The sequence below is a fragment of the Scomber japonicus genome, chromosome 6 (assembly GCF_027409825.1).
Source record: "Scomber japonicus isolate fScoJap1 chromosome 6, fScoJap1.pri, whole genome shotgun sequence".
In the NCBI taxonomy this organism is placed as follows: domain Eukaryota; kingdom Metazoa; phylum Chordata; class Actinopteri; order Scombriformes; family Scombridae; genus Scomber; species Scomber japonicus.
The window spans coordinates 5,650,466-5,664,787 of NC_070583.1; the positions used below are offsets into that span (position 1 = coordinate 5,650,466).

At 37.9% G+C, this 14,322-nt stretch overlaps 2 protein-coding genes and 1 long non-coding RNA gene across 5 annotated transcripts in view; all 3 read left to right on the plus strand.

Annotated features, from left to right (window-relative positions):
• Positions 1-1,092, plus strand: part of usp32 (ubiquitin specific peptidase 32) — a 60,980-nt gene extending 59,888 nt beyond the window's left edge. For all 3 annotated transcript variants that reach the window (XM_053321152.1, XM_053321153.1, XM_053321154.1), the window contains exon 34: positions 287-1,092. In XM_053321152.1, the coding sequence (XP_053177127.1) occupies positions 287-460 (174 nt within the window). In that variant the 3' untranslated portion in view covers positions 461-1,092. The remainder of the gene's footprint in view (positions 1-286) is intronic.
• Positions 1,093-6,275: 5,183 nt separating this feature from the next.
• Positions 6,276-6,874, plus strand: LOC128360616 (uncharacterized). The gene is made up of 3 exons (XR_008321507.1): positions 6,276-6,496; positions 6,582-6,646; positions 6,798-6,874. It is a non-coding gene; the product is annotated as an uncharacterized LOC128360616 (long non-coding RNA).
• Positions 6,875-6,973: 99 nt separating this feature from the next.
• si:ch211-167j9.5 (tyrosine kinase receptor Cad96Ca) lies at positions 6,974-13,825 on the plus strand. Its single transcript, XM_053321084.1, has 10 exons — positions 6,974-7,063; positions 8,647-8,857; positions 9,096-9,234; positions 10,591-10,689; positions 10,806-10,966; positions 11,058-11,195; positions 12,009-12,120; positions 12,350-12,449; positions 12,933-13,032; positions 13,580-13,825. Exons 2-10 carry the CDS (start codon positions 8,657-8,659, stop codon positions 13,691-13,693), a joined length of 1,164 nt encoding a protein of 387 aa, XP_053177059.1. The 5' UTR covers positions 6,974-7,063; positions 8,647-8,656; the 3' UTR covers positions 13,694-13,825.
• The last annotated feature ends 497 nt before the right edge of the window (positions 13,826-14,322 follow it).

A 14,322-nucleotide genomic window follows, 5' to 3' on the forward strand; every position in this document is an offset into this window, starting at 1 on the left:
GATAATAATGTGTTTGTTGGGGTGTTAGTGGTATTGAATTAAAATAAACAGTGTGCGTGCCTACAGTAATGAAAGATCATGTCACCCACCGCAACAGTGTGACTCATTATGTTTAGTAGTAAAGAGGAACAAGAGAGATAAAGCTTTATACACACACAATACTTGATAGATGAATAGATTGTTGCTTAGAATGAGATTTGTTGCGGCCTTGTCCTTTTAAATCAGTTTTAAACGTTCTATAAAATAGTCTCAAATCATGATCATGTTTTTCATTTTGAATTGAAAGGAATTGCACTCTGAGGAGATAGACACAGACTCGGCCTACATCCTCTTCTACGAGCAGCAGGGGGTGGACTACTCCCAGTTCCTGCCAAAGATCGACGGCAAGAAGATGGCCGACACCAGTAGCATGGACGAAGACTTTGAGTCCGACTACAAGAAATACTGTGTCCTCCAGTGACCGCACCTTTGTCTTCCATCAGCCAGCACTACAAACAACCCCCCCCCCCCCCCCCCGCTCTCCCTTACCCCCGCACCTTCCCACCTAGAAGCACCCGAGTTTAGACAGAGCGGCCATGCTCTCTCGTCTCTTTAGGGGAAGCGTCGCATCACTTTCTACACTTGAAACATTGAAAAAACAAACAGTTGAAACATGGATTGAGTGCAAACGTTTGCCAAGACAACAATGAAGCCCCGGTAAAAGCACTAAAAAATTGGTGCACTTTGCTGAGCCCGACAAAACAAAACCCCACTCCCCCCTCCTCCTCTTCTTCCTCCCCCCTGCCATAACATAACATGTAACATATACTTGCATACTCACACATCTCTGAATGTATGCCAGTACAGCCCTAAGTCATGAAGTGATGTTGCTTCGTTCTGATGCATTGATCACTTGTGATGTCACAGACTTGAGTCCAGGTGTAAATGCAAAACCAGTGATTGGATACAGGTTGAGTTTTAAAATGCAAGGTGTTAAAACAAGCCTGAGTGTCACATCTGATGCCACAGCTCAGCAATGATGTTGAAATGCGGTTTCTATTCAGATAGTATTGGATAGTGTAACAAGCTTTTTTTTTAAAGGAAAAAAAAAGGTTCTCCAAAGGTTTTATTAGAGATAGTGTCACCGGGGGGTGGGGGGGTGGGGGGGGGGACATAAATCATACGCTACCTCATCGACTCCTACGATCTGTCAGCCAACAGTACCCTAACAATCTGTGACAGTATTATTAAACAATAATAATTCAATGCTTCCTTCTGGTGTGGGAGATATGGTACACACATTTCAGGAAAGCCTCCTCCCTCCCCCCAAAAAAAACGAGAAATCCCCCCTCCCCTCCCCTCCCTCTCCTCTCTAGGATGCTCACACAGGTCCTGATGAAATGAAATTAGGCTTCTTTTTTTTTTTTGCCAAAACTGTGCTCCATCCCACAGCTGCCAAATATCAGAGAGATTTGTGTAACGTTGACCGTGTGTACCCATAACTAAAGTCACAAGCTTTTCAGAAGAATAAAATACAGTATATGTTTAGTACTTTTTTTTTTTTTTTTGATTCTGCAAACGTGTTTTATAAAGAATTTGTTTTATTGTTGGGATTTATTTTTTTTGTAAGGCAGACCTCCAAATTCGGTCATATTGTAAGAAAATGAAGCTGCTTCAGGTGTTTGTGATTAAAGCCCAGAATCTTGGAGCTTATCTTCACAGTAATGTTGCAACATGCACCTTTTACTCTTCAGCTGTTGAACTGATGTTCATATCCTCCCCAACAAGAAACCACAACATGTTTCAGGGGGAAACATTTCAATATTGTCCCCAAAAAAAAAGAAAGAATATTTTTAAGTGTTATTTTAACTTTTTATTTAGATGCCACGTGTAAAAACATCTCCACATTGCCATAAATAGATGTGCACCTGAAGGTGTCTCCATAGCAACTTGACTTTAAGAATGATGCCCTGCTGAATAACTGGAAGCTTTGGGAACACTTGATGAAAGGGTCTCAGGACGGGGGCCACCTACTTGCCCTGTAGGTTCACTGTACGGGTTTTCATTAAAAACACATTGAATAATACAAATCTGTACCATGATAGGCTGAAATGACAAGAGCCTGACAAGCAGTGTTTCACCAGCCTCTAGTTAAATAATGGTCTGTTTCAAGGTGGGGTCAGAAGTGTGCTCTATTGCACCTATATCCTCACCTAACAGTGATGTCATAGTGTGCTGATACACACCTACATCACAGCAGCAAGGGGAGCTCACCAAAAGCAACATTTTTAGCTGATGAGTTGCTCTTTAAGGCAGCTTGTGTATTTTTACTGACTCTTGAGGCCATGTTGAAGAAGCCTGTGTCAAAATCTAGTTTTCTACCTTTAGACATCATTTGATAGATAGTTTATTTGGTGTATATTCATCGATAGTAGATTCATTGAAATATCATGAAGTTTTCATGTGTTGCTTGCCTTGAGCTCTGTACTTAAAGAGCAATTTAAAGCAACATAAACAATACTCAAAGATTGGAAAGAATTGGGGGAGGTAAGGGGGTCCACAGCTCATTTTTGCCACAGGGACCCTTTTATTGGAACACTGTAAACTGAAAATCCAGCTCTGATGGTTCCTATAGTTTCTGATAGTTTGGTACAAAAAAGTACCAAATATGTGAGTGTACATGAAGAGGTGTGAGGGTTTGTACTAATTAAAGGGAAAACTGAGACTTTGTTCATTTATGGAGTTTTGTTCAAAGTCAAGCACACATTTGAACAGAAAGTGGTAATTTAGAACAGCAGATCATACTGAATGAACATCTATTTGGGTTTAAATAGATCAGTTCAACCTAACTCAGTGTCTGTTTTACCTTTCATTAGAACTTCTTTTAAAGTCAAGTGTTTCCAAAGCTTCATTCCCCATGAACAGACCGGCTGATATCAGATGGTTGAAGTTTACTGTGTAATGTGTTTATTGAAAGTAACCAAAGCCTGTGGAATCTTGTAGAGAGCTAAAGTATGTGTCTGGACTGTTGTTTTTTTTTCAGATCTGTAAAAGCTTCACTGCATCACTGGATCCGACATTTTAACATCATGGAAACATCGAAAATGCCCACATTGCTCGTTCCTCCTTTTATTTTTTTCTTCTGTGAAGGTTTGGCTGCTCTGCATGGCTGTTGAGGTTAGATTTGGAGTCGAGCGGCGGTCGAGCTCGGCGTCCGGTGCGTAGCAGCATGTGTGGAGCTCAGTCTAATCACTGTGAACAGACAGCAGACTTTGTCTTCAACAGGAGGATGAATCTCTGTGTTCACCCCTTTTTTTTTTTCTTCTTTTTTTAGCTGCTGTATTTATGAGGAGAAGGTGGTTGTGGATGTATTTGGAGAAATATGTCACTGAAAGAAACTTTATTTTTCCTTTGCAAAGAGTACGTTTGTTGAACAAATGGAAATGTACAGATGAGTGCTATTTATATTTGCTTGCTCCACTCTTTTTTTCCCCTCCCTCTCTCTCCACCCTCCTACCTTTCCACCCAGCTGTAGACGACGTCCAATTTGTCTCCATGCTTGAAATGTCATCACATGGCTCAAAGGGAACATTTTACTAAGGATTTGTCTCTTTAGAACCCAGTTTGTAATGTTCAAAGGTGCAATAGCTGTCCACCTATATATATATATACACATACACATACATATATATATATATATGTGTGTGTGTGTGTATATATATATATTTGGCTGTGAATGTGCCCACTAACAACTACCTGTGTGGTGCTAAACTGACCACACCTGTATCTTAAACTGTATTAGAATAAAATACAAATTAAAGTTGGGGTTAATTTCAGCACAATATTCTTAATGTAGGAGAAAAAAAGAGTTTTCTGCCCAGCTGAACTGAGCTTTTATTTTGAAAATTGGGTAACCGCTGATCCTGTGAACCACAGGGTTAATATTGTAATCCCCGCTCCTTTCTCAAACCCCACCACCCCCCACCCCCTCCCCAAAAGACGAGTCCGGAGTGCGTCAGGCAGTGCAATCTACTACTGAGCTGTCTGTCAGTGTCTGTAGCCTCTTCTTATTTAAGTTCACTTCTGTCAGATCTGAACCAGATTAATTTAAAGAACTTTTTTTTCTCTTTTTTTTTTTTGTTAAGGTGTTTGTTGAAAGAAAGTGACATTGCACTGACATGAAAACATGTACATAAAAAAACTGTTTTGTAAATAAGCCAATGAAAAGTTATGTATTTGAATATGAACTGTACAAAATACTGTACTTGTAGTTGTATATGGAGTGATACCTGTTGATCTGTAACAAATACCCAAGCAACAAAATTAAATTCTGCAGAGGAAACAAAGACGACACCAGGCTGGAATGTGCTTTTATTTGTGTCTGCCCAGATCACCCAGAGCCAGGAACTATTATTTTGGAAGGTTCAACATGTGCACAATATAATTGTACTTCATTATATAACTACTGCAAACATTAGTAGTAGTAGTAGTGATTTATTTTGGTCCTTATTAACTACCAAAAAGAATGCCCATAGAAATAAATCAATAACAATAACAGAAGTGGAAGTAATCATGTTACTGTAATTAAGAAGCTATTTAGTTTATATTTGTACATCCAGCTGTTACTGAGTAAATGATTTATTTGTGTTTTAAAATGATTCATCCTCTCCCCTGGTCCAGAGGAGGTTAGTTCAGGGCAGAGCACTGAAGCCATCAGCTGGTTTAATCATTGACCAGCTGACTTGTAACATCCAGTCATATTCATGCAGATGTGCCACAATGTTAGACTTGTTTTTTTTAATGATTTATTGCACATAAAAGAAAAAAATACACAATACAAAAGAAACACGTGATACATAGTGAAAAGAGACACATAACCAACAAGAGAGGAATGTGCCAATAAAAGCCGTCAGGGCAAAGAGGAAAGAAATACAGACAAATATGCTTTCACTGTAGTACATGATTATTTACTATATTATTATAATGTGCAGGAGTTGAGTTATTTACTGATACAGGTTCAACTGAAGATGACTATGCTTCAGATTTAAATTAAACTGAAATTTCACTTCCTCCTAAATTCTGATGATATCAGATTAATATTATAACCTGACACATGCTGTCGTCATGCCAACGCTGCGTCTTGTTGCAGCTCCCTCCACCATCTAATAACTAAAAACTTGTGTGTTTTAAATTTTTCTTCCTGCTTGTATTCCTCTGTAGCTTTTCCCTCCTAATCCCACTGTGTCACTGTGTGCTATGAAAGGTCAAATGTGTGAAGGCTCTGTGAGATGATGACCGTGCTAAACCTCAAACCTGAATGTTAGCGTGCTGACGCTCCTTGCTGCAGAGTAAGATGAACTGTTGCTGCAGTGTGTGTGTGTGTGTGTGTGTGTGCAGAGGAGAGAGAGGAAACCACATGTAGGGTCTCAGCAGCAACTTCCCCGAAGCAAAGTGCTACTGAAGCACATGTTTATTTCTGTTCTCCCCACCATCTAAAGGGGCTTCTCCTCTTCCTCCTTTATCTTCACTGACATACTGCCACATTTAGTTCATCAAGATGTGAAGATGGTAGTCACACCAGACACACTGTAGCTGGATTCTGTTGTTCATTCTGGTTTAAAGACCAGCCCTTTTTTTGTAGTCAGTATATTATATATATATATATATGTTCACTTTATTATATCAATTGATTCTAAAATGTAAGGATTAGACAATCAGCTGCTCCAATGTAGTCTAGACTGTAAAAAAAATAAAAAAATAAATAAAAATAAATATATATATATATATTATATGTATGTATGTATATATTTTATATGTATGTATGTATGTATGTATGTATATATAACAATGAAAGGGTGTGTACAGAGTGAATGCTTCTTTTTTTTTAAGTAGTTTTTTTCTAAATAGTTAATATTCCACCAGTCAAAGGGCAATAGAATCCAGTCAGTGGGTTGTAATTGACAAAAATGTCAGGAAATGTTTCATTTATGCTTATTTCTCCTTGCAGAGTTGCATATAAATAAAATATTTTAAATATTCTTAAAAATTTTGGTTGGAAACATTTGGTAATTAGACTTTAGGAGGATTTACAACCAGAAAACAAAGTGTTTCTCCTAAAAATGCAGTCAGATTATTGTTTATGTCGTCCCTGTAACTATATCAATGCAAATTCTGACATTTGGCAGACTTCATGTGACCATTGTGCAGTGTGTTTAGTTGAGTTACACCCATACTCAACATTAACATGCAGCCCAAGCCACCTGCTGCTGCTGTGCATTTCCTCTGCTAATGTTGTGGTTGACATGCGATGAGAGCTTGTGAAGGGGGACAGTACACACCGGTTAGAGGTTTACAATGCATGCTTTGGTCCTTAGAGGCTTTTATTCTTTTTTTTAATGCAGCTGCAAACAGAATAAAAGCTGCTTTGATTTAACCTCTTCAGTTTTTTTCTGGTTGACATCACAGTGAACATTCAGTGAGAGGACTTTACAGAGCTGCTGGTTGTCAGAGAACACAGGTAAGTGTTTGATTTTGTTAGAGAGCATTGTTTAAACCTGTATGAGGTGACGGCCTCTCTCACTGTGTGTTCTCTGTGTTTGCAGCTTCAGGTTTGACAGGATGAAAGGGCCGTAGGTCCAAACTCACTTACAACTGTTGGTGCTCCAAAGTCAGTATTTTATTTTTAATGTCATATTGTAATTTTATTGTGAAAAGTCCCATTTGTTTAGTTTAGATGAAGTTTGATTAATATTCTCCCTGCAGTTGTGTATCCAATTTTCTTTGGATATTATTCTCAATGCTATGATATCACCTTTCAGATTGAGGTCATGTTGTTTTTTATTTGCTTCGCTGAGCAGATGACATGATGTCTAATTCTTGCAACTGTACATCTGTCAACCTAGGTGAGTTCTCAGGCTGCACAGGTAACACTTACTGACACATACTGATAGCATTTGGAGCTGACTGTTTCTCTTGTGTTACATCCTTCAGACTGGCACCCAAACTGGCAGGACTACATCCTCATCGGTGCCCTCTGCTTCACCATCCTGCTGCTCACACTGGTGGGGGTGGTGTGTATCAGAAAGTAAGACAAAGAGGCTGAGATGTGCTTTACTAAACAGTCTGAGCTCTGCCGTTCTGGTTCAAATTCATGTGTAAAAAATTAAATTAAAAAAGCAGAAAGCGCAGTAACCTTTGAGCTTCCAGATTTGACTGTTTGACTGAGAATCACAATATAAATAGAGGGGAAAACAACATTTTCTACCATATTCTATAAAAACTGTTGGCTTTATTTTTCAAAATAAAATACCCTTTTCCCCAGCAGAGCCAACTCACAGCAGGTAAAACACAAGTGTAACTAATAACATGTATGTGCATTTGCATTTAGGTTCCCTTGTTCACCATTTCACTGGAGTTCAGCCATCATTTACATCATTAGTTAAACTCTGGGTTTGTTTTCCTGCCGTGTCAAAAGGCCAAACTTTGTCACTGTAGCGGTGGAGGATCTCAGAATAGCAAAGTTTAACCCTTACATACTGGGTTAGGGTTAATTTGACCCATTTAACAGCTGTAAAAACACTGTAAATGTCTTTTTCTCTGAAATTTGATGACTTTTACTAAAGTGGCCCAAAATACACAAAAATTTAAATATTTTAAAATTGGTGCTACAAATGTTTGTCCATTGAGGCTGTTCTGGGTCATGTTTGAGCCGTATCTATTGCCATGTGTTTGAGTGAAATGAATAGTTAATAGTTTTAATAAGATAGTAGTTATGAGGATTTCTTATGGTTATAAAATAAACCCCACACTTCATTTTACCTTTCCATAAAATACATTTCCATTATTGCTATGTTATATTTATATATATATATATATTTTGTCTTAGGTAAAATAGGACATGATATTGTGTGATAGTAGATGTTTTTGGTGTAAAAGCTAAAAAACACAATTTAATCACACATGTATTGATCAGTCAGATCGACTATTGATGCTTTCTAAACAGATCTGGGGTTTAAAATGTGTTATAGACACTTTTTATGAGAGGATTCTTACTGCGAGGAATATGAATATGTAGAATATGAACAGTATGTAAGAGTTAAATTATCCACAATGTAGCGTCTGTGTGATAAATAACATCACATGATTATATAGTAATATTCAGAAATGTATGTTTCTGATTTTATTGCACAATATATAAGTATGCTATTTATTTTTTATTTTATCTTTAGATTTTTATTTTTATTTGTTAGTCTTTATTGATGCTTTTATTGTATCAAATCATCTTAAATATTATGCAACTTGTTCCACATGTTTCATATGATTTTATTTGATGCCTCATCATTTCCATGATCTTATCATTTGGTGTTAAGTATGATGTAAGATGAAATTCAGGGTTTAGTCAGCATCTGAGCCGCGCTGCAAGCATCACTCTGTGGATGACTATGTCGCTCCACTGCTTTAATCCACACTGAAATATCTCAACAGCCATCAAATGGATTATTGTTAAATGTTCTACAAATATTCATGTTCCCAAGAGAGAATGACACAGCTCCATGCTCTGATTCTCAGTTATGTTAAAATAAGTAAGATGAGACGAATGAACCTTTTTTCTGGATACATTATGACTCAGCTTATACTTGGATGTGTGAACGTTACTTTATCTCCCAGGTATCGCTCTATGGCCCTTACCATTCGAGGGCTGCAGGGGAGCAAACTGTTAATGAGTGCTATTCCCCGGCTGGAAGCCTCCATCATGCCTCAGAGGATGGTCCCCATGGTGGAGGAGCCTGAGGATGAGGAGCCTCCTGCTCTGGCTCCCCTGCATCAGAGCAGCACAGTCAGGTTACCCTCCAGGAGGCTGTGGAAAGGCCTGCACCAGGTACCTCATATATTTGTAGACATATTTCCTGATATTTGATCTATTTCACAATTGTTTGGTTTCCGACACCAGACAGCTTAAGACAGAGCAGAGGAAACCTCACATGCAAGATAGGATACAGCGAATGTTAACTGCACCTGAGACACCAAAAGTAGTCAGTTGTGGTGCGATGCGGCTTTAAGTTTATGATCTGTAAAGTGGCCTCACGTGAAGATTTCATGTCCTCTGTCATGTTAAGGGTCCTCGTTTCACCAAGTCAGACCTGAACCTGCTGCAGCTGATCAAAGCGGGGAAGGAGGGCGTCTTCTACCAGGCCAGGATGGCTAAAGGGACGTGTAAAGGCCACAGCTTGTTCACCTGCAAGATCAGCAAAGATGGTGCATATTTTACACTCTTAATAGCCACTGCAGATTTGCAAACTGTTCTATGAGATAGAAATACTCTTTAGAGATGCTAAAAAAACACAATAAACTGAATCCAGAGTAAACAGGCTGTATATATTTCAGATGAATACAATCTACATCCTGGCTACATTTTACATATTGTTTTGTAAGCTGCATAAAATCACATTTTTCATGTTAAAGTTCAGTTTGGGGGAAGTTAAACTGAATGCCATCACACAGTGGAATGGCTTATTAACATATGTGAAAAATGTGGTTTGAACTTCTTCTGCATTTTGCATTCAATGAAAAAGTTCTGTGGCGGTTGTTGAAACTGTGGTAGGAGTGTGTGAAGGAAAATATGTAGATGAAAACACTCACACCTACTTCTCCTTCTCCTTCCATCACTCAGCCAGCACTGCAGCTAACTTTGCTTTTATTTTTTTTATTTTTTTTTATTTTTTTAATGGCAAATGTGTCTTCACTTTGAAGCCAAACAGAAACATGTATTGTATTATTTGACATTTCCTCTTCATAATTACCTTACTAACAATTTCACCCAAATGACACATCAATATATTTCATTACTCAACCTGAGAAATATCCAGATGTGTAGATAAGTTTGATTTTATATGTTGAGGTGTGTGTGTGTGTGTGTGTGTGTGTTTGTGTGTGTGTGTGTGTGTGTGTGTGTGTGTGTGTGTGTGTGTGTATGGACCTGGATTACTGTATTCTATGAATGTATGTGATGGCAGCTCTGGAAAAACTATATATAGTTCCTATATATAGGATGACAGTCATTCCTCCATCACCTACAAACCCCAAACCAAGCTACACAGTTTTTCCAGAGCTGCCATCACACACATTCATAGATTACAGTAATCCAGGTCCACACACACACACAATTGGTTTTTGACCAATTTATGACCTTTATACACTGATCACTCTTTCAATTATTAAAGCAAATAGTTGTCAGTCCTGTTAATAATGAAAATAATTATTGATTGCAACCTTACAGAGCTCTTATGATGGAATAATACTATATTGCCCTCCATTCACTTCTAACAAATGAAATATAAATGAACAATGAATGCTTTATAACCAGTGATTGACACAGAGTCTCAATGTCTTTCTAATCTAATTACATAGACCCACATGATAAGAAGTCAACTGGGGCTTTTGGACCACCTACATACTTCCAGGGCTCCTGAGGAGTTATGAAATTTTGAGAAATTTGAGAAAAACACCCACAAACACAGACACATGCACAGTTAACCTTTGAAGTCCTGCTAGATTCATATGAAAAGTATTTAGTCCAGCTTTGATTTGATGTTTTGTGTCTTCTCCCTGCAGGTGTCCGCCCCAAGCATGTGGACACAGAGATTTCCATCATGAGGAAACTGGTGCATCACAAAAACATCCTGCAGTTACTGGACTGGAATACAACTGAAGGTGAGAGACATATTAAAACAGAGAGAGTAGCTACAGTATAGTGCTCAATGAAACGTATAGACATGAGCCACAAATCCCCCAGGTCTCTTTCTATGAGTGTGTTTTGCTTTATGCAGAACCTTACATTCTCATCATGGAGTATGTGAGCTGTGGCACTCTGAGGACCTTCCTGCAAACCAACAGAGTCAACCTGAGTGCAGACCCTGAGCTGCAGAGCCTCCTCACCATCGCCTCCTATCACATCGCTCTGGCCATGCAGCACCTGCGCTCCAAAATGGTAAAAAAACATATTCATTCACACACACACACACACCCATACACACACACAGGATATTTGCTAAGCAGTGTCATTATGGTGTGTGTTGCAGATCGTGCACTGTGACTTGGCTCTGAGGAACATCATGATCAATCATTTTCCCTGGGAGGTGAAGGTAGCAGAGTTCGGCCTGGCCCGAGACTTAACGCGCATGACGAGCCGCCGCAGCACCCGATGGAGAACCCCACAGGTCAGACACACACTCTCTCACACACACACACACATACACACACACACACAAACAAATATCTGACTTTAACAGGTAGCAATACATCTTAATTGTAACTTCACTTGAATGTTCTCATATTTAAATGTGCATACTTTAGGATGCCATGTGCCACGTGCTGTATTGTTTTGACACAGAATGCTTTATGAGTGTCTTGTGCTTTTTTGTCATACGTTGAGTCACTTTTCGTCACACCTTGTGTCCGTTCTGCTCACACCTCTTGTGATATGAAGTCACACCTTGTGCCGTGCCATGACACATTTATGCTCAAGACAAATCATTGCTATACAGATGTTGTTGCACCTGCATTACATGTGATAGTAATATTACAACCTGTGACCCCAGGTGTCTATTTTATCTCATGTGTCAAAAGTCATTCGGTAACCTTTATGGTGCAAACAGGGGCTGCAGCTTCCTTTGTGAAGCGAACTGTATCGGTAAATGTGTGTGTGTGTGTGTGTGTGTGTGTGTGTCTGTCTGTCTGTGCAGTCAGCCATGTGCACCTTGAGGGGGATTTAGCAACATCCTCTGCAACAGGAAACAAGAGTTTTAGAGACATGTGGTCTTGATGTAGATAAAGACCAGCAGTAACAGTGTCAGTTCCCCAGAATTTCCACCCATCACTTTGTTAGAATCATATCAATATGATACAATCACCAATCACATTGTAGACTGTTATATGGAATCATTATCTCTGCTGGTCTGTGGTTTTAAATGGTTATTGGTTGGTAGTTTTATAGGTAAATCACATGATCCATTGTTTTTTAATGTGTACAGCAGCGTGTGCCGCTGCGCTGGTACCCTCCTGAGTACTTCAAGAACAACTATTACAGCTTCAAGGGGGATGTTTGGTCATTTGGCATCGTGCTGTGGGAGATGCAGACGTTTGGTGAGTTGATGGATAAAGTGGCACAAACATTGGATACTGGTTGTAATAACGGTGGAACCCATATGGCAAGGCTAACTGTGGTAAAAGTGTTCAAATTAAAACTATACATTTCAAAAGACAGAAGGTGAAGACCTTTAGTGACAAAATGCACTTAAAAAGATAATTTAATGGGTACAAAATGTCATTAAGTTACTTTTTTTTACTTTGAAACATAACTCACATTTCTCAGGTACGTTACCATACCCAAACCTGGAGACATCAGAAGCAGTGGTGTACCACATCTGTATCGGCCATAAGAACACAAACCCTGAAGGCTGCAGACCAGAGATGTGAGAGGAAATGTTTTGTCTCATGTACTTTTCAAATGTTAAATATGTGAGACGGTGTTTAAAGAGAGACTTCATAGTCATCATTTTCTGCATGAATATTCTGTAAGGTAACATGGTTATTTCAATGTGACAGTAAAAATCTATATTAAATGATATGTAGCTCATTAAGGGACATTTTTATTGCAATCTTTTTTTCTATACATGTAGAAATAAATTCTGTTTTTTGGCAGATCAATGATCAATTAGATTTTTAATAAAAAAAGACAGCAGTTACACTTAAATATCAGTCTAAATCTGGTATTTGATCATTATTTATATTTATTTTCAGATATAGTTCAACATTAGGCACCACATTAACTCAGTCAGGCACCGTTACTTCTGTTTCTTACATTAGATTTTGAGTGACTGATATTATTGTTATTAAATATTTGGTTTCCGTTAGTACAAAACATAATGAAGCTCTTGAATTTCTGAACCTCACAGACTTCACATCATGCAAGACTGCTGGCTGGAGCCGTACACTATGAGACCCTCATTCACAGACATCGTCCACATGCTGGAGAACATCATAGAGGATGATGCGGTGAGCAACAGCTGGCCATACTCATCTTTGACATTTTGCTCTTTTAAAAGCATAACATTCATTCTTTTGTCTTTTAAAAAAAAATCCTTTCCTGGTCTTAATATTTGAAAATGAACAAACCAAACCAAAAATAGTCTCAACCTGACTCAGTGATTTATGGCTTCTGAATTTAATCATGCATGTGAAACTATATGGCTTAACAACCATGATGAAAGTCATATCATGTATCGCACCACATTTAGAGACGCAGGGAAATAGTTATTCTATAGTAATGCATTTCCTAGAGATAAACTCTAAGTTTATCATTTTTGAATACACCTGTTCATCCTAAACACTTACTGTGACATTTCTAAAGAACTTCTAAAGAAGTTTACGTTTCTCAGTATGACTCTCTCTCTGTTTGATTAATCAGGAAAGTAGTGTGTGAGTGGATATTTTTTAATGTCTGTTTAATCACAGATTTGTCACTGCAGTTGGACAAACAGTAGGTTGCAGTTATGTTTTAATGAAAATTTGCAAGTGATTTAATAAAAGCTCTTCTTTGCAGGATTATGTGGATGTTGCGAGTCCACAGATGTTGGTGAAAGACGAAGCTGATTACAATGAGACTCAGTGTCTGCGGGCATCCAGCATCACCATGGAAGACAGATCTAACATCTAAATACATCTATCAAGGCATCAGATCAAGCAGATATTTTTAACATTATTTTAGGCTACAGTTATCTGCTAGGAGGCAGCATTTCAAGTGCTGTTTGAAATATGACAACTGAGAGAAGATCACACATAATCAACCCAATAAGGTGCAAAATGAATAGCTTACAACTAGTGTAATGTACAGTATGCTTATAAAAAAGAAAAAAGAATATGTTGTTTCACATTGTAAAACATTAATCATGTTCTATGTTTCTATATTTTAAGTTTTCTTTTTAAATTTAATTTAATCTTTTTTATTTTAAAAATTGTGTACAGCCTTTAAAAAGAATCCATTAAAATATACATTTTATGTCTAATATCTGCTTTTTGAAACTTTATGACATTTAGAACATATATAACTATTTTCAGCAAGGTCCCAGAAGATAAGATAAGATATTCCTTTATTAGTCCCATGATGGGGAAATGTAGGCTACACAATTGCAGCAGCAAATGGATAATAAAATAGAACGAACATTAATAAAAAAGAATAAGAAACAAAAGTATACACAAGCAATAAAAAAGTAGGATAAAAATAATAACAGTTCAAGACAACATATAAAAGTGTTTGCCATACATACAAAAAGTACATAATAATGA

What these genes read in the sequence shown, in the direction of transcription:
- si:ch211-167j9.5 (XM_053321084.1), top strand. Translation starts at nt 8,657, where the DNA reads ATGGCCCTTACCATTCGAGGGCTGCAGGGGAGCAAACTGTTAATGAGT. An exon ending in CTGCAAGATCAGCAAAGATG is followed by an intron (nt 9,235 to 10,590) that starts GTGCATATTTTA and finishes TTCTCCCTGCAG; the next exon opens with GTGTCCGCCCCAAGCATGTG. An exon ending in GTGGGAGATGCAGACGTTTG is followed by an intron (nt 12,121 to 12,349) that starts GTGAGTTGATGG and finishes CACATTTCTCAG; the next exon opens with GTACGTTACCATACCCAAAC.